The following is a 19,927-nucleotide window of genomic DNA, read 5'->3' as shown; positions in this document are numbered from 1 at the left end:
GAGATCAGGTACTACAGGACAATTTGTGTGTCTCTGTCTTCTGTTTGCATCCCACAAAGTCTGGCACATAGTAGGAATGCCAATGTTTTTTTTACTGAATGAACAAATAAAGACCTGAATGAATGAATTCCTCAGTGACCTTCCTATTGCTTTGTCTTCTCAGCCCACATTTTTCAAGCCACAGACTTTTTTCTCCCCTGTCTAGTTTATCTTTCTATTTCTGCAAGCATACTTCTGACTAGTAAAAAAAGAATACAATCAGACAACAAGCTAGTTCACACTGAGATGTTAAAGGCTTTTCATCATGGAAATACTGAGTTCCCACTATGTACAAGACACTGGGCTAAGGTTGTTCTCTGTGTGCGCACATGACTGGAGTCACAAAGAGAATCAATCAGTCCAATGGAATGATCCCTTCTCCGTTGCACGTAGGTAACGACTATATGCTTTTCCTTCTCAAAAAGGTATCTGATTCTCAAAGAAATATATTTCTACTGGTGAGAATTAAGTAAGAGAAATGGGGATTGGCATCCAGGAAACCTTCCAAATAGGGTTCTACTCCAGGTATGAAGCAGACCATCTATGGCTTAATGAATTTAATATGTAAAATAATTTCCTAATGAGTTACTCTCAGCAGTTGTACTTTGCTTTATGAGGGTCGCCCATGACTATCCTGCAGGCGATAGGATCCACCTGGGGATTGGGATCAAGTGCCTTAAAATCTATATAAATATATTTTACTTTGTGTGGTTCTATTGAATCAAACCCAGCAAGCTACAAGGGCTTCCAGATCTTTTAGGTACAAAGATGAGCCAGGCTGTGAGATCCAGAGTTCTCCAGCTGCTCTTGAACGTGACTATTTGTGGGTTTGCATTGAGAGCTCGGCCAGAGCTGTTTGGGAAAAGGGTTACCAGGAAGCCTCCTCAGAAAGCAGAACAAGGAGATGGATTTTGTGCTTAGAAAGCCTTGTGTGGGCTCTGGTGGCCAGAAGAAGCCGGATCAGGGTGGGGGAAGGCCTAGGGTCGAAGCGGGTGTGTGTATGTGTACCTAAACCGCGGACCTCCACCCCACTCCAAGGAAGGATGGAAAGCTTGCAAAAAGCCGAAAAGGAAAAGCCCTCCCGGCTGCAGGCCGATGGGAGGCAGGAAGGAGGAGTGAGGCTGGGGAACTTCTCCCAGAGCCAGTCAGAGGGGACGGCTGCTGGGAAGCCAATCAGCGTGCCCGAGCCTGCAGCCCCTCTGCAGTAGTTATGCCAGAGCGCCCAGTGTAGAGCAGCGGCGAGCGAGTGGCAGGGCAGGGCTGCCAGGAGCCACCGCACACGCTCCGCACCCTTCTCCCGCGCCTCTCCTGCCAGGTTTGCCCGTTGTGGTAAACCCAGTCTCCCAGCTAAGCTTCCCGCCACACCCCGCATCCCGCAGGCCAGCAGCCACACGACCCTACCGCCGTCCCCCAGGCGGCGCGGCTCTCCTCGCCCCGCCCCGTCCCTCCTCGCCACGCCCACAAGGCTCCGCCCCGGGCCGCCCTGCGCCGCCAAGCGGTTCCCGCCCTTGCCCAGCGCCCAGGTAGCTGCGAGGAAACTTTTGCAGCGGCTGTGTAGCGGCTTGTCTCTTGCTCTGCAAGGCCACTGCCAGACTTGCGGAGTCCCGGGACCGCTCCAGTTCTTATTGCCACTCTCTTGTGCTCTCCTCGCTCCCCCGAGAAGCAGGATGGCCGGGACCGTGCGTTCCGCGTGCTTGCTGGTGGCGATGCTGCTCGGCTTGGGCTGCCTGGGACAGGCGCAGCCCCCGCCGCCTCCAGACGCCACCTGTCACCAGGTCCGCTCTTTCTTCCAGAGACTGCAGCCCGGACTCAAATGGGTTCCGGAAACCCCTGTGCCAGGTGAGTAGGGGTCCCTTGAGCGTTCCCCGCGCATACTGGGAAGCCAAGGCGCGCATGGTGGCTCTTCCCAGAGCGCGCTGCGCTAGCCGAGAGGGGCCGCGGCCGTGCTCTCTGCTGCCGGGTACCTGGGAATGGTCGCTGTGCCTGGGGCCTGGCCCAGTCTACTGAGGGAGGGAAGTAGAGTATGTATGGACTCAGTCCACATGCCCCAGGCTCACGCTGCTGTCAGGGAATGTGCAAGCCAGACCAAGGAACGGCGGGGATCGCCTTTCTAGCGCCCATTTTTGGGGAGGGCGGGAAGGTGGGAGCTGGTTCCCCTACGGTTCTAGCAAACCGGCTTCACAACGTGGAGATGGTGATTCGGGAATTTATCACCCTTACTCACACGTTCTGCCTTAGCTGGACCCACAGCTCTGGCCATACTTTCTCCACCGTGTGTCCCCCATGCCTTCTTTCCCCTAGTCTGGGTTCCCGAGGCTGGCCGGGCCCAAGTGCAGGCAAAGTTAAGCACAAATCTTTGAATCCACAGGGGCTAGTAAAGACACACCGAAGGAAACTTTTGAGTAAGAGGGTCCCCCAAAATGTGAAGACTGAGCCTTTTCCTTCAAAACAGCTTCCCTTATCTAGGTTGGCAAAATCTCTTTAAAAATCGGCGGTGCTGGCCTGCGGAGCACGAGTCCAAGACGATTTAACTCCTCCCCCTCCCAAATTCATCTGCCTTGACAGGCTGGACCCTGAAGAGGAGAAGATTTTAGGCAGAGGAAAGTTTCTGGGCGCCTGCCTTTTGTTCTGCACAATCAGATCGTTCTGTAAGGGCATATTTTAACCTTAGCTGAGGGCTGCTGCTGTCAACAGATGAATATTAATGGCCTTGTGTGATTGACTATCCAGAGGTTGGGGTCTTAATGCCTGCCTTAGAATCCAATCAGGACAAGTTGCTACACTAACAATATGGGCAGGAAGAATAGGTTTCAAAAAGATTAGTTTTTCAGAGGTGCGCTCAGAAGAAACCGGCCAACCATATTCGAACACTGTGAATCGTTTGTGGCCTCCAGGGTCTCTTTCCGAGGACTCCTGCATCCAGCCAAGCGCGCGTCCCGCGCTTGGGAGAGATTGGGAGCAAGCCTAGCCACAACTTGGCTGGTGGCTCTCAACAAGTCAGGGAGGCGGGCCGGATCGTTGGACCAAGTTGTGAATGCGGATGCGCGCCTTGTGGGCGCTGCCAGGGAGCGTTCACTGGCAGGAGGTTACCTAGGCAGCCAGCGCGCCCTCAGTCTTTTCTTTAGGTTGATGAAAAGAGCCTAGCGAGCCTGCTGTTTAGTTGCAAAGGTAATTGGTCACCCTTTTTTGGTGACTGAAATGCACTTGCGCATATGTTAAATATTGCCTTGCAGGATATCGCTCTAAGGGAGGGTAAAACTACCTCTTCCACTGTTAAGTCTTAATAACGTACCACGTGGGCGTGTGCAAGAGCTGTAAGGGGCAACCTATGAATCAGTTCTACAGAGCTGAAACAACAGGCGAATCTCTCTCCCCTGGAAGTGCCATGGTAATTAGATTGCTAAGGCTAGAGAACACGCTTTTGTTGATAATGTAAAAATTGGTCCTTACAGGCTGAGCCCCCCACAAGATGAATTGGTCCGGGGTTGGGGTTGGGCAGCATTTGGCCGATGCGAAGTGGTGAGGTTAAAAAAAAAAAATGGTGCTTAAGAAAGAGGGAAAACAGAAAAGTCCATCCAGATACTCATTAACACACACACACACACACACACACGCGCGCGCGCGCGCACACATGCACACACACACACACACACGCATGCACGCACACACGCACACACGCACACAGAGGAGCGCGTGCCTGCCTTTCTCCCTCTTCCCCCAGCTCTCTGGCTGCCTGCCTCTTTGCTACATCTGTATAAAAGTATTGGGAGGGCCCACACACTGTGTCAATGAGAGTTGGCCAGGGCTTGCTTCCTGCCTTTCGTGCTTCCAGCCTAAGGATGATCATACTTAGAGAGACTCATTTGTAATAGAGATTTTTTTCCTCTATTATTTCCCAAAACTCTGGGAGAAAGCACTTTTCCAGTTTGTTTTCCCTCGTATAAAACCATCACAACTCACTTCAGTCACTTAACAAAATGAAATGGTGGCCGGCACCTTCTACATGGCAGGCATAGAAACAAGTCCAAATGTCAAATATGGCGATAGTCATACAGCTATCCTGTACCCCCCCCCCTTTTTTTAACTATGGCAGTACAGCTTTCAGATTCTCAGGCCTGGTACAAAACCATTTGTCCCGAATTATAGTTAGGCAAATATGGATGGTGTGCAGATATAGAAAATATGGTGAAAATCCTAATGTTCATGTGGAAAGAGCTCATCAGTATTTCAGAGAAGAGATGATAATGGCAGACTGAATACAATGGCAAGTACATAATTTCAAAGCGAATAAATGTGTAATTTGCTGCTGTCGTTCACTGGTTAGAAATTGAAAGAGAGCTGCAAATTATTTGATAGTTATGAACCATCACGATGACCGCTTGACTCACCACCCCCCCATCTATGGTTTAAGCCATGTTCAGTTTATCTGCTGCACTGTCTTAACTGCATTAAAGCTTTCTTTGTCCCAGATAAAATGAGATTTGGTCCCACTAAAGAGAAATCCTCAAGAATGTCCTGTTTCACGTAAGGGGCACATTTGGGATTGACTGCTAACTTTGGCCATTAGTAGAATTGGGTTAGAGTGGGTAAGGTACATTTCTTATGCTAATATGGATGAGACTAAATGGCATTTGAAATCAGCCAGCCTAAAAAATAAATCACTGGTGCTGAAGAACTACCCCAGACTTCTACAAAGCTGGCCTAAACCCTTCCAATCTCATGTTCCCATTTCTTTTAGAGTGTTCAAAGGCACTGGATGGCCATTCTAAATAGCATGTTCCCCAAATCCAGGAATCTCTTCAGACCCCATTTTTTTTTAAGGATTTGTAACTTGGAAAGCACTACAGATGGAAACCAGGCAAACAGAGTTAGCATTTGGCAGGGGAATCCATATAACTGACTTTCAGTGCAGCTCTTTTGCCCTTATTTAATTTAGAAAAATTCAGAAAAAAAGCCAATGAGCTCATAAGTCTAGATGTTTATTTTGTTTTGCTTAACCTACCCACAGGCGCAATCAAGAATGGATACAATTTTAGGCAAGGGAAGTGAGCTAGCAATCAGACAATGATGTTTCCAATTGTCTCAAGGGAATGTTACAGAAGTCTGAAAAAAAATTCCTCTAAACAAAAATCAAGTGTAATTCACTTTATGAATGCCATATACCACTTTTGTGGGGGGTGGGAGTCGCAGGGGGCAGATGGCAATGAGAAAATCAAACAAACCACGGTAGTGTTGCAACTCCCCTAAGATTGAGAGATCTTGCCTTGGAGAGGGCCTTGGAAAGTGCTAGAACTGATCCAGAAGGCCAAATGCACCTATGGGTAAAAGGCAGCTTCCAAGAGCCAAGATCCACTTGGAGTTTCTTGAAATTGAGGAAACAGAAAAATACAAAGTAAAATTCTTGAAACAAAGAGTTTGTTTTTAAATGTGCATGTGCGTGCATGCGTGCTTGTGTGTGTGTTTACCATGAGAACTAGCAACCATATCTGTGTTGCCAGCTGTGGTTCCCCAATTATTTTGAAACAATTAACAGCCCTAATGTTGGGAGCGAGAATGAGAATTGGGGCGGGGGAGGGTTTTCTCTCCGCTGAGATTGCACCAGACATTTGGGTGAGCACCAGACATTTGGGTGAGTAGGTGATTCGTAAAAACTTTTACAAAGTTGTACTGCTGTGTGCTAACTGAGCGGAGTTTCGAGAATTCTTTCAGATGTGCTCTGAATATCTTTATTGCATAAATCCTGACTGAGAAGTGCTTAGAAAGAGCCATCGATCTGATGGAGATGGCTGCTAATTGGTGAGGCACCTTGGCAGGCTCTGTGTTAGGTGCTGGGGTGGGGGTGCGGAGAGGAGTAAGATGCAGGCCCTTTTGTCAGAGGGTTTGCGCTGTAGTGGGGGAGCACAAGCAAACAGGCTTCCCAGGAACCTTGTAGGATTAAATAGGGTGAAAGGGGCTAGAAAATACCTCCAGGAAATTGGCTGAACTGGTCACAATAGGCAGCCTGGGCAAGGGAAAAGAACTGAAGAGATGAAGTGGGAGATAGGGAGAAGTCTCTTAATAGAGCCTCCATCTTAAAAAGAGACAGAGGACGGGTTTTGATGGATGCTAGATGCCCCAGATGGTGTCAGTTTTGCAATGTGTTTTTTCTTATGGGCTGGTAGATTGTATCCAATATTTTGAGGCAATGTTTTTGAGCATTCTGTTGCTTCCATCTTTAGAGTTGCAATGTTTGCTGTTCACTGTAGCCTAGGAAAAGACTGCTTATTAGCAACCTGGGAGAAAAGAGTCCTGGATTTGTCTCCTATGAGACAAGACAGAAAATATGTTTTCTCTTTAAATGGCAGCTATCAATGGCCATGCCAACTTTAGTGTTTGATGCATATACAAAAGCATGGGTCTTAAGAGGGATCTTATTACTCATTTCTAAGAAAATTGAAGATAATCACTTATAACTTGTGCACACGATACATCATTTGGAAAGAATTTCACTAGGGATCATGTTGCTCAACTGAAAAGTTCTGGCGTGCTGAATTTGTACATTTTTGTGAATGCTTCCTTTTACTCTGATCTCTAGCTTTTTTCTGCATATGGTTATTTGTATGTTTTAGATTATAAGCTTCTTAAAGGGAAAGCTCTTGAATTGAATGGTGTTGAGCACAATGCTAAGCACCATACAGCATTTGATTGATAATTAACAAAAATAGAGTCTCTAGATCATTAAGTATTTTATATGAATTCCCACATGCTTTCTCAGGCTTATTTTAAAAACTTAAACCCAGTGTTGTGGTACATTATTAGGGTGTGTAGATAAACTTTTTAGTCTATATGTATTTTGGCTATAGACAGATCCAGGCTTATTTCAGCTATCTGCTGACTCTTAATAACTGGTAGGGCTTATTAATGTTGAATACCCAAAGAACAAATTGAAGTCAGCAGCATTGTTATGCCTGGATTAGTATAGTTAAAGATCAACAATTATTATAGCACATAAATCGTAGGACCTCTCTTAAATCAAGTCCTCTTTGATTTAATGTCAGCTAGACCTTCTTGCTAATGTTGGTATTACCATATTTGGAAGTTGAGCTAGGAGACATGCACAGACCTGTTGAAGCACCTCACGGGTTTCTGTAACCTGGGATCAGAATTCGTGTACAGGCTCAACTCAAGAGACTATTCCAAGAGCCAACATCTGTTGAGCCCTAGCCGACCTCGTAAATGAGTTTGATGTTTCTGGTAATCTAGGGGCCAAGGGGAAATATGGGCAGAAAAATCCCCTAGTCATTTGCCCATATTTAGCAGTGTGTCTGCCTTGAAACAGTATCTCTAGCAGTCCATTAAGAAATGAACATCAGAAAATAGAATCCAAGCCATGGTTCCCCAGACCAGCTTTAGACAGCATCAAGTAATGGGAATTTACCTCCTGAACTATAACGGTAGAGAGAACATGGTTCAGAAAGCAGGGTGATAGTGAGCATATCAGCAGAGAAAGTGCATTTTGAAATTCTGTGTGTGAGTAGCGAGGCGCCCGCTGGAACACCATGGGCCCACGTGAAAATCCTTTTGAATATACAAAGTAAAGAAGCTTTACTCCTCTACTGCAAATTAGGCCAACTAAATATCATATACACAAGTGCTAATTATCAGAAATTCTTGTCATTTTTAAAAATGACAACAAAAATAAATCCAAAGTGATTATCAAGAAAGACATTTTTCTCTTTGGATTCTCTTTGTGTAGAGATGGACAAAGCTGCATTTGAGAATTTGTATTTTTCCTCATGAATAAAAAGGGAGTTAATGAATTGCTAGTGTTCTAAACAGTTAATTACTTCTGGTAGCTGGAATTGTATTTATATGCCAGATTAGGAAATCTACTAAGCTCTTTGAAGTGTACTTAATAGGCTTATATTGATAAATAATTGATAGAAAGGAAGATAAAATATAAGTGAAAGCAGTGATAAGAAGGGACAGGAAAGTCAAACCCATTATAAAAGAAACATCTACCCATCGAATCCATTCATGTACTGCCAGATGAAAGTTATTCATTTCTCAAAAAAGTTATAGTGTTTAAAATATTATCTTTCAAATTTTCTACTCTGAAGCATGTGTCTGTTATGAATTGAGAAGATGAACAGTTTTCAGGTAAAACTTTCATTGATCCTTTGGAGTCTTCCTTTTGAAAATAACTAGAAATCCTGGTTACAAGTATTTCTACCGTGAGCCTGTGATCTCCTTTAGGTTAAGGATTATACAGTATTCATCTTTGTATCTGCACTGAGTGTGAACAGTAGGTACTAGTACTTATTTACTGAATGCAGTTAGAATATATTAGAAATACAAAATTTCAATAAAGTCAACATTTAAGTGTTGATTTAATTTAACTGGGTTTTCTAAAAAGGAACGACTTTTTCAAGTTAAAAAAATCCATCTGTTGCCTATAGGTAAGTAAAAAGCCTGTTGGTTTAATTCAGTTGCTTGCACTGTAATTCCCTGGAAGAAGTAGACTAGCCAGATCTTACAAGAGGTGAGTATTTTCTTCTTGTTTCCAAGGCAATTCTAAGTAATTTAAAGATCAAGTTATACACATATATAAATTCATGTATTTATCTTTACTATATAGATCTGTTGAATTTTGATTTGTGAAAATATTACTACAAGGTTATCAGGTAAAGAAGTACATATCGGTAGGCAGTACTCCAGTTACTGTTCAACCTATTGCCTTTTTTTACAGCATACTCAATAAGTTGTGCTTCCCAAGACAAACTGATTGTAACCAAGTTTGTCCTCAGTGTTTACTATTTCTTACCTATGGCGTAAAGATTGATGAAATTGTGTTTAAAAGGACGTATTCCAAAATGTGTTTTCTGGATGAAAAATTTTATTTGGTAGAATAAAATACCTTGCATAGTCCCTTCCTTATTTCCAGTTCTGTCCCCTCTCTCCAAGCACTGCATGTTTAGTATTGATGCTGTGTAACATGACACCCTGAGACTCTCCATTGCTCTTTATCAGACTTTGCATAATTGGAGCTGAGGGGGAAATGGTGAAGAGAGGAAGAGTTAGAGTGACAGACACAGTGAGGAGATTAAAAGCTGACATTCTGGTACATAGCAGAATATTAACTAGCATATACCAGACAGAAAGGACTGGAAAACATTTGAACATGGAATTTTGCATGTATTCAGGGATAATACAGAGAGACACCACAAGTGCATTTGTTGTCCAGAGTATTTTACCAGTACTTCTTACTTTGCATCCATGATTTTGAAGTATATAACTAATTCATGACTTCATTGAAATCTAATGTTCACTGACTGCAGGGGCCATATTTGAATCAAGATATCCTCTACACTGGTGAGTAGAGTGCCTCATACAGAATTATTATTGTAATTAATTACATAGTTAACCAACAGGAATGAATATAAAAATACACATTTGAAGACAGAGTTTTGAGCACTTGACTATTGTCCATTGCAAACTTAGGATTTCATGTGACTGTAGAATGAGTCCCTGAGTGCATGGTTGTTTAAACTGCTTTGCAGCAGAGAATGAAGAAAGGATGATGGAGTTGCAACACACCTATTCTCTCTGACCCTGGGAGTCCTGTTGGCCCAAGAAGATTGAAGAGGATGTGACAAAGATTTTCTAGCTATGGTGTTACCTAAATGTGGTATTTGCATATGTACATATATATTCATAGATTATACATATATATCTATACTTTTTTTTAAAGATTTATTTATTACGTATACAGTATTCTGCCTGCATGTGTCCCTGCAGACCAGAAGAGGGCACCAGATCTCACTATAGGTGGTTGTGAGCCACCATGTAGTTGCTGGGAATTGAACTCAGGACCTTTGGAAGAGCAGTCGGTGCTCTTAACCACTGAGCCGCCTCTCCAGCCCTATACATTATTATTTTGATAGGCATATTTAATTATGCATATGGTTTCAGGTGAAATTTCTTATTACTCTCAGCAGTGGGTAGACTTTCACAGCTGTAGCTTACATTTCTGTTTTGAAAGCTGTGCTTTACTATAACTCATGTCTGCACAAAACAACTACTTGTAAAGTATCTGCAACTTCTCAGTTCCAAGGATTGGCCTGGCTCCAACGTGCATGTATGTGCACGTGTTCCATTTGTATTCTGCATACATACAGATGATATAGCTATAACTCAAGCAGGGTGTGTCCAACCTGGAGCTTGTGGGTCACACGCACCTGTGGCCTACTTGGGCTATGAATGCAGCTAAACAAAAAATTGCAAAATGACTCAAAACATTATGGGATTATTTTTTTTGTAACTTGATCATGAGTCTTGAGCATGAACTTCATGGATGATGACATATTGTCACAATGTCAAAAGGTTGGACATGTCTGATGGAAGATAAGCTGAAGCCTCAGTGGGGAAAACTAAGGAATATAGCTTTCCATAGATCAAGTCAAATGATTTTTTACTTGGATTGGTCACAAGTTGTTGCTGCACTGGTTCCCACTGATATCATAGACCAACTGCTTATTTATCACGTTTCATCATTTCCCCAAGTGTGGAGATGTGATCCTTATTAAGTAGCTACAGTCAACCTGTACTATGAATTGGACCAATTCTGGAGGACTACTTGTAGCATTGGTAGTATTGTATGTGAACGTGGCCCCAAAGGCACTTCCCAAGCTAGATTTCTGAGAACGTTTGCACTGGGGAAGATACATATCTGTTTTAGAAAACAGAAGGGGCCAGGCGCCTTTAATCCCAGCACTCGGGAGGCAGAGCCAGGCCGATCTCTGTGAGTTCGAGAACAGCCAAAGATACTCAGAAAAAAACCTGTCTCAAAAAAACCAAAAAACCAAAAACAAACAAACAAAAATCCAAAACAGATGGGAACTCACCAAAAAGAAACTTACTAATAGTGAACTTTATATTAATATTTACTTGTTGTTCATTCAGGCATTGTTTCAACCCATAGTTATTGAGCACAGATTCTGGGCCATGACATAGGAGTTGATGAATAAAATAAAATTATTGCTAACAAGGAGTTCCCTACCTAGTGAGGGAGTCAGGTTAGGAGAGCTCTGAATATCAAGGCAGCCCAATGAAGGCTACTGTAATGAGGTAGGGCCCTGGGAAATGGGGAGGCATGCTTAGTTGCCTTAAGAGTGCTATTGTCAAGCCAGGTGGTGTGGTAGCACACGCCTTTAACCCCAGCACTTGGGAGGCAGAGGCAGGCGGATCTCAGTGAGTTCGAGGCCAGCCTGGTCTACAAAGGGAGTTTAAGGATAGCTAGGAATGTTACACAGAGAAACCCTGTCTGGAAAAACCAACCAACCAAACCAGAGTGCTGTTGTCAGGGACTGGAAAGATGACTCAGTGGTTAGAAGCACTGGCTGCTGGTGGCAGAAGACCTGGGTTTGCTTCCTTGCACCCCCATGGCAGCTCATAACCAGCTGTAACCCAAGTTCCAGATGATTTGACACCCTCTTCTGGCCTCCAAAGGCACAAGGTATGCACTTAGTGCATATACATACAAATGAAAATAAACAAGTCTCTTTAAAAAAATCTTAAAAATAATAGTTCTGTTGTGCAAGGCATGTGAGAAGTAGAGAGTTCAAGTGAAGGTTTGGAGAGATGGCTCAGTGGGCAAAGTGCTTGCCCTGCACGGACGAGGACTTGAGTTCAGATCCTTAGGACCCATGTACAGCCAGCATGATAGTATGCAATACCAGTGCTCCTGTGACACTATGGGAGATGGAGTCACGTGTTTCCCTGGTAGCTTGAGGGCCAGCTAGCCCGGCATATGCAGCTGTGATCAACAGATACCCTGTCACAAACTGAGGTAGAGGAAAAAGAATGAGGTTGTCCTCTGACTGCCACCCACATGCCTTCACTCACACTTGTCAGGCATGCCTGATAGCCTGAGTTCAATCCCTGAAACCCCCAAAAAGGTAGGAGAGAAGCAACTGCACAAAGCGTGTCCTCTAGACATGGGCCGTGCCACAAGTCTGTACACATAGTAACGAGGTGGGCTAGGCTACAGCTATTGTTCCTAGTGGCCTGTAAATCATCTAAATTATTAATTATTATTATTATTATCCTCTCTGAGGAGCTGGGACTGCAGATGTGGCACCATGCCTGGTTTAGAAGAGTATATTTTTAAAGAAGAAATAAGGAGTTTGTTGAACAGATTGAGTTTGTGGAGCACTGTTATCATGGAGGTAGAAAATGTCTGCTAGGCAGTTGAAGTTGTGATTTGAATCACAGAATAGAGAGAAATTAGGGTTGGGGAAACATATCTAGGAATTATCAGTATATAGATGGTAATTAAAGTCCTGGGACTAGATGAGATCACAGGGAAAGTGTGGAGTTCAGATGAAGCACAGTTGGGAGAAGTCATGGATGTGGATGATATTTTCCAGTCTTTTGCATGGGACATGTCTTAAAATGTATTTTGCCAACATCTGGTGATTTAAAAAAATATGCCAAATCTTTCAAGAATTTTCTTAATTAAGAAAAAGTATAAGTCTATGTTGTCATAGTCTAAGACTTTGCAGCTTGGACTGCAAAGTACCAAACACCCCATTGTGTACACACACACACACACACACACACACACACACACACACACACACACACGCATGCGTGTACACATGCACTCAAGCAAGCACATGCTCAGGGGTGGAGAGAAGAGGAGGTGGGGAGAGAAGGAGAGAACAAACCCTGGAAAATGCAGTTGAGTAAAAGTGTTATAAAGATTTCTATTAATTTTTCATGGCAATAACTATGAATGATATTTACAGTGGAGGTTGTTAGTTGTTACTTTTAGCAGTGGGTGGTCTTTCACAGGCACACCTTGCCATTTTGAGTTTTCAAGTCTTGCTTTCATGTATCTCCTGTGCACACATGCAAGTACTCATGAAGGGCCTGCAATTGGTGCCTTGTTCCGGTAAGGTGACATTCTGCTCCTCCCTCATGGGGGAACTCTCTCTCCCACTCTGTAGAATGAAAGCTCTAACACTAGTTTTTGGAGATTTAGACTATATTCCATGCTGACTAGACTCTGACACTTGGTTCCAAGCAAAGGCTAGGAATACATGTAAAACTGGAGTGATCTTTCTTACATGTGTTCAGCGGTGTAGTTCTTTTGTTTCTGGGTTAGGAGAAAGTTGTAAAATAAATCTGGTGTCTTTAAATTCTCCATTGTTTAAGAAGTTGTCCTAATCAGGGTTTCTACTTTTACTTTTAAAGATTTATATTTTATTAATTTGTACAAGTGTATGTCTGCATTTGTGTGTTATATGTACACCTGCCCTCAGAGGCCACAAGAGGGCATCAGAGCCCCTGGAGCTGAAGTTACAGACAGTCATGAGCCACCTGATATGGGTGCTGGGAATTGAACTCCAGTTCCTGGCAAAAACACCAAGTTCTCTTGACTATGCTGAGCTACACGGTTTCTACTTTCTTTTTTTTAAAAATAGTTTTATTTATGTATGTATGTATGTATGTATGTATGTATGTATGTATGTATGTATGTATGTATTTATTTATTTATTTATTTATTTATTTATTTATTTATTATTACATATACAGTTCTCTGTCTTCATGTATGACTGCAGGCTAGAAGAGGGCACCGGATCTCATTATAGATGGTTGTGAGCCACCATGTGGTTGCTGGGAATTGAACTCAAGACCTCTGGTAGAACAGCCAGTGCTCTTAACCTCTGAGCCATCTCTCCAGCCCCGGTTTCTACTTTCTTAACATGCACCCCAAACTCCTTTGTTTCTAGTAGATTTTTTGTGATCATTTTTAGGGTGGCTGGATAGTTTCCCTACATTAGAAGATCATATAAAATAACATTTACCCAGTACTTACTGTATGCCACTTGATATCTCTGTGATTTATCACAATATAGAAAGCAAACCCGAAAGAGAGGTAGTGCGTGTCCATTTTATAGTTGGAAAAACTGAGACCTGGAAAGGTTTACTTTCCTGCTTTTGTAAATGGTGGAGTTAGGATTTAAATCTAGATTTGTCTTACTGCATCTCTAATGCTATTTCCACTGTACTCTTTGGAGTGCAAGAGGAAATAATACAGTGCACATATAAAGTTTTGACCTGGATTGTCATATTCCTTTGCCTTATGAGATATTCTATTGCATTTTGCTTGTCTAGTCTGTTCCTTCTAACCTTTGTTAGATGTAGTTGTTGGCTATTATGTGTCCTTTGCCTTCCCCCATGTCTTCGCTAACTCACACACTCATTCCCATGACTTCCTTATCATATTTGAATGGTTTCCACATCTCCTTTCAATCTGACCTCCCCCTTGCTGTCCAATTTAGAATCTCACAATTGCCTGCTGAATATCTTCATCAGAAAGTCCTTATACATCACCTTAAACAGAACCAAGAATTAATCACGCCATCATTTTCTTTCCCCGTCTTCACTAGCCTTTTTCCAACCTTCTACCTTTCTGGTGATAGCTTCCCTTCCTGATACAGAGATTTGCAACCTTGACATCATCTTTGATTTCTCATGTTTATATTAATTATCTAAGTCCTGCAAATCTACAAAATGTCTCTTACTCTCATCCTTTTGCCGTAAGTGCCTTCTATTTGTAGATGACAGGATTCTGGACTATTACTGAAAGGATGCTTCAGTTGTCTGTCGGCTAAATCTTATGGATCATCTGCCATCATTACCTACCCTCCAGAGTCTCAGTGCAGTGCCATCTTTTTCATGAACCCCTCCTGCCATTCCTCACGATTAGATGGGATTGTTCCTTGTTGAACCATGTTGTCCCATCCAGACCCACTGGATCTGAATCTGTATTTCCAGCAAGGTCTTCCAGTGAATTGTATGTGTGTTAAAGTTTGAAAAAAGCTTCCCAAGTGAAAGTTAGATGAGGGTAAGAACTGTTCAGTACTTGCTAGAACATCTTAAACATAAATTAACATCCTTGTCAGTTTTCACATCTGTGCTTTGCCCATTCAGCCACTGAAGTGGCCTTAGGGACCTATATACAAGAAATGTATGTATGAGAAGTAGGGAAAGAAAAGAGAGGAGGAAGGAGAGAGGGAGGGGAATGACAGATTGGAGGAGAGGGAATGAAGGAAGGAGAGGAGAAGGAGGGGGAAAGGCTGGGGGATAAGTGAGAATGAGATAATGAACCAACCAGAGAGGGAGGGAGAGAGAGAGAGAGAGAGAGAGAGAGAGAGAGAGAGAGAGAGAGAGAGAGAGAGAGAGAGAGAGAGAGAGAGCTCATGTGCTTGCAGGAGCACTGAAGATCTCTGTTAAGTAGTTAATAACTTTGTGACTAGTTTGGGAAACATCTGCTTTTTGTGTGTGCATAGGTACAAGCTACAGTCTAGGCCTCCTAACTCAGTGTAGCCGGGGGAAATATCTCCACTCCTCATTTTGCTGCTTCTCTGGGGATGGATGGTTGAATGGTTTCCCGCCTTTTCTTTTGCTGGCATTCTGAGGTCTGTCTTCTCTGGTCATTCCCAGCAGTCACTGTACACCTTGAAAAGTTCCAAAGAGCCATGGAAGAACTGTACTTAGTGTTTCCAACAGAGCCTTCTATTTTCAGAACCAGGTTTTATGCTTTGTTTTCAAACTTCAAAGTTTATTTCTGAAATAAAAGTTTCGTTTCCCCACTGCATTCTGAAGGTTTCCTACAAATGTTAATTTCTCAAACCTAAGTCATTTCTTGCCTTTGAAATTTCACTGCTGTGGGTCAATTTAATAACGTTGCCTAAAGGGTTTTTTTTTTGGGGGGGAGGGGCTTCAAAAGCCTTCAGATGGGTGTTTCTTTGTTCTTTGAGGAAGTAAGTTTGCCTCATTAACAAAACTTGAAGGTGATGTTGGAACCCAAACATTCAGAGACTTCCCTCACCATCATACAGTTCTGTTTTCAAATTTAGTCCTAATAGCAATGACTACCAGCTGTCACTCAGGGGTAAAATCCCTGCAAAGCTCACCAACACTTCATAGATCAGTGCTAATGAGCAGCCCAGGTTACTTAGCTAACACCCCATAGCTAAGGGAAACAAGGGGCATTTTTTTGCACCCTCATGGCTTTACACACCTCTAGATCACAAGGGCCCTCCTTCATGTCTCCTTCCCTCTGCTTCCCCTCCATCCTCACATACTCCCTCAACTGGTTGTAATTGAAAACAGAAGGTGTTTTATGGTTTGTTATATTTATTGAATGGTTTTGTGTTTCTTCTTCTAAAAAAATAGATGAGTGTAATGTTTTATACTTTCCTCTGCATTTTGGTTTGGTTTTAAATTGTATTTCCTTTTCCTATAGCTCCTGTTTCCCTTCCTCCTTGTTCCCTCTCCTCTTGCCCTCTGCTTCCTCTACATCGGCTTGCTCCAAGGTTTCCTTTTCTGCCACATGTTTGGTTTGGGTACCTGGTTACTTCTCTTGGGATATTATGAAATACTGTTCCTTATTTAGTTTGGAAATGAAGAGCTCCAAAGTGTCCTCTTTCTAAGAATCGTGAGAATTTAAAATGCTTTTTGTATAGACAGAACGTAGTTAAGAATATTTGACTATCTCAAATGACTTTTTGCACAGTTGACATTCACTCTTTATCTAATTCTCAATGAAGGCAGTTTGCATCTTTGTTCCTAGAAATCTCTTTCAGGACTGGTTAAGAAATCCACCCCCTCCTCTCTTCCTGTCTCTGTCTCTGTTTGCCTCTCTCTCTCCCCCCTCCACTGAATGCTTTTTCTTTTTATCTAGAGATAAGGGAGTCCATTTGAAATCCTGCTAACATGTGTTAGAACTGACACCTACCTTGTAGGTTAACCAAATTACAGTTTGCTTCTCCCTGATGACATTATCACATTTCAGGGACCTTGTTTCACTTGTGGGGTTTTATTGTTCCAGTCTCAATCTTGACTTCAGGTTTGAGATTGTGTTCCAATCCTACTGCTATGTGATACTGTTTCTTTGTCTTTATACTTATGGGGATCTTTTGTGTGTCTTGTATCTGTTATCTCTTCCAAACTTGGCCAAGGTTATAAGGTTATGCCCTTATGTATAAATATTTAATAAGTTCGACAAAATGTGCTTGAAGACATTTCAGTCTTTCTCCTACTCTCTCCCCGAATCTTTCTCTCTCTCTCTCTCTCTCTCTCTCTCTCTCTCTCTCTCTCTCTCTCTCTCTGTGTGTGTGTGTGTGTGTGTAGGTTTGGAGGATATTCCTTTGCACTTTGCTTGATGGACACAATGGAATGGAAGCTTTTTGAGTCAGTCAAGACTACCAAAATGGTAGCTCCATGTCATTGATAACATTAGTCCCTTGTCCTATTTTTTTAAAACTGGTTCCCTAAATTCCCCTAAGCCAGAAGGTTTGAGGTATGAGATTGTGTGTTTTTTAAGAAAATATTATGGATAAAGACTAATGTTCTCAAGTCAAGAAGAACAATTAGTACCATTCATTAATCAGGGAGCATGTTTTGACTCTGGGTTCTGGCTAGGAAATATAAACTGTGAAAGTCACACATATATATGAACCTCAGGCAAATTTATGACTTGTCAGCCTTTTAAGGTTAAATTCTTAACCCCAAATCAGGGCTGGCTTTATATGTGGACTCCAGCACATTCCTCTGGGCCACTGAGCACGCCCCTCCCCAGCCCTTTGCTTAACAGCAGCTAATGGTCTAATGAGCAAGAAAGATTTCTGCCTCTTATCAGCTACCTAAACAGCAACAGCAAGGCACATAGTTTAGGTCAAAACTTGAGTTCTTGAACTGAAAAAATGCAAGGTCAGTTAAAAAACTCTAGAAATGCAGTGTACTAGAGTCATAAGTACCTGTCAAGTAAAGGAGGTAGACACTTGAGTTCAAACCGATAGTAATCATTGCCCAAACCATGAACAGTTGAATTAATTTTGCTAATACTTCTTTCCTTCTTTGTTTAGTTCTTCTATAAGTAGCCTTCATATATTTTTTAATGAGCTTTCAGTGTGTGCCTAGAGGTTGTTACAGTCACATGGGAGTGTTTGATTGTCAGATGGTGATGATGATGAAGGTAGGGATATTTATATTTTTGGCTCAAATTTGGAAGGAGCTGCCAGATGAAGGCAAGTAGACATACCACTTTCTGCCTTTGTTTCTTTCTGAACTGGAATTTTGAATGGCTGTTAAGTCAACTTGCCATGAAATCAGAGAAGTCTTTGTGCCTCTTCATATTGTACTGACTTTTGAGAAAAGGAGAGAAAGTGTCTGTTTCTGAGCTCTGCTTGGAATCCTGGCTCAGACTCCACAGAATAAATATTTGAGGGTATTCCCTACCCATCATAGAGAAAGCCCCCTGACTTTCATCTTCTGTGTTTGCAGTTTTTTCAGAGACAATAATGAAAACATTTTTTTTACGATTCTGTTGTGTTATTGGAAATCCTATTTACATAAACATGCATTGTTGTGGCTTAGGGAAGAATGTGGGGTCCCATTCTTCAGCTCCTTGTATATCTTTGCTAAGGGTTGTCTAAATAGAAGTAATGACACTTTTGTCTAAGCAGCTTTTCTCATTTAGGTAAGCAGGGTAGTTTGAAATCTCAGTTTACTAGATAATTGAGTCTCTTCTTAATTATTTCAGGCATGCAGGTTGCTCCCTTTAAAGTAAAGACCCTAGATATCTAGTAATCTTCTCAGGCATCCATTTGGTAATAAAATCCTGTGCATTTTCAGGGGTTAATTTTCATTACAATTGCATGTCGGCTCCCTACCCCCACTCTTGAGGAAATTCTGCTATCTTTTAGGGCCTGGTTTCCTCACAGTGCAAAAGCATACTTTAGAAACCATCTAAGAATCCTGCTGGAAATACTAGATCTAGAGGAAATTTAAACGTATACAGATTCGTGCTCATTACACAACTTTCATTTAAAATCTTTAATAGCTTTGCCATATTTCTTAGAAAATCATATGCCTGATTTTGCCAGACTGGGGTATCTGCTTTGAATGAGAAAAAAATGAACGTTAACCAAAGTGAAGCCTAAGTATCCTCGGATCCTTACTCTATCCTTTAAACACACACACACACACACACACACACACACACACACACACACACACACACACACTAAAAATAAATAAGTAAAAACAAACCCCCAAATTCCCTAACCAGCCATCCAACCAAAAACCCTCAGAAATCATCTGGTGCGTAGCTAGGTGGGAAAAACTGAAGAAAAGAGAAAGAGAGAGAGAGAGAGAGAGAGAGAGAGAGAGAGAGAGAGAGAGAGAGAGAGAGAGAGAGAGGAGAGAGAGAGCAAAGCAAAGGGTCAGGTCACTCACCTTTGTCTGCTGGTCCTTCTGACTGGTGGGACATCAATTCAGCAGGTTTTTATTGAGCACCTGTGGTGGGGTGCTGCTAATAATCGTTAGCATCCAGCCAGCCAGGCACTGTGCTAAGCCTTTTATGAGCATAATCTCACTTAGTCCTCACCACAGCACCACCAGGTGGGAATCTTCCCCTTCATTTCACAGACAAGGCGACTGAGGCTCTCAGAAGTCTAGTGACTTGTCTATGGTCAAGTAGGCACACAGTGAATTCAACCCAGTTTCTTTCGTTCCAGAATCCCATCCCTTCCTTTATTTTCATGATAGGCTGAGCATTTCTGGGAAACTAGTTTTGAAAGTTCAGTGTGTATGAGATGCTAAGGATCCAACATCAAATACTCTGTTATCTCTGGTCTTGGTGTCAGGGGGAGATGTGTAGAAAGACAAAGCTCCTTATACCTATTGTAGGGAAGGAGGAGTGTATAGAAAAACCAGTGGCTTGAACTAGTTGGAATGCTGTCTCCTGAATACAGTCTAGAAGCCTGTGGTCATGGGCATCTCTTTCTTGCTTACTGAAGGTCGTTCTTCAAATCGAACTCTCTGGCTTCTTGTG

The 19,927-nt window shown here is 42.5% G+C and overlaps 1 protein-coding gene across 1 annotated transcript in view; it reads left to right on the top strand.

Annotated features, from left to right (window-relative positions):
* The first annotated feature begins 1,369 nt into the window (after positions 1-1,369).
* Gpc3 (glypican 3) overlaps positions 1,370-19,927 on the top strand; it is a 346,519-nt gene continuing 327,961 nt past the window's right edge. Inside the window, exon 1 of the mRNA XM_052747238.1 lies at positions 1,370-1,878. Within this exon, the coding sequence (XP_052603198.1) occupies positions 1,707-1,878 (172 nt within the window). The 5' untranslated portion in view covers positions 1,370-1,706. The remainder of the gene's footprint in view (positions 1,879-19,927) is intronic.

This window comes from Peromyscus californicus, unplaced genomic scaffold, assembly GCF_007827085.1.
Source record: "Peromyscus californicus insignis strain IS unplaced genomic scaffold, ASM782708v3 Scaffold_10__1_contigs__length_136768540, whole genome shotgun sequence".
NCBI lineage: Eukaryota > Metazoa > Chordata > Mammalia > Rodentia > Cricetidae > Peromyscus > Peromyscus californicus.
This window is presented reverse-complemented; position numbering and strand designations above follow the sequence as displayed.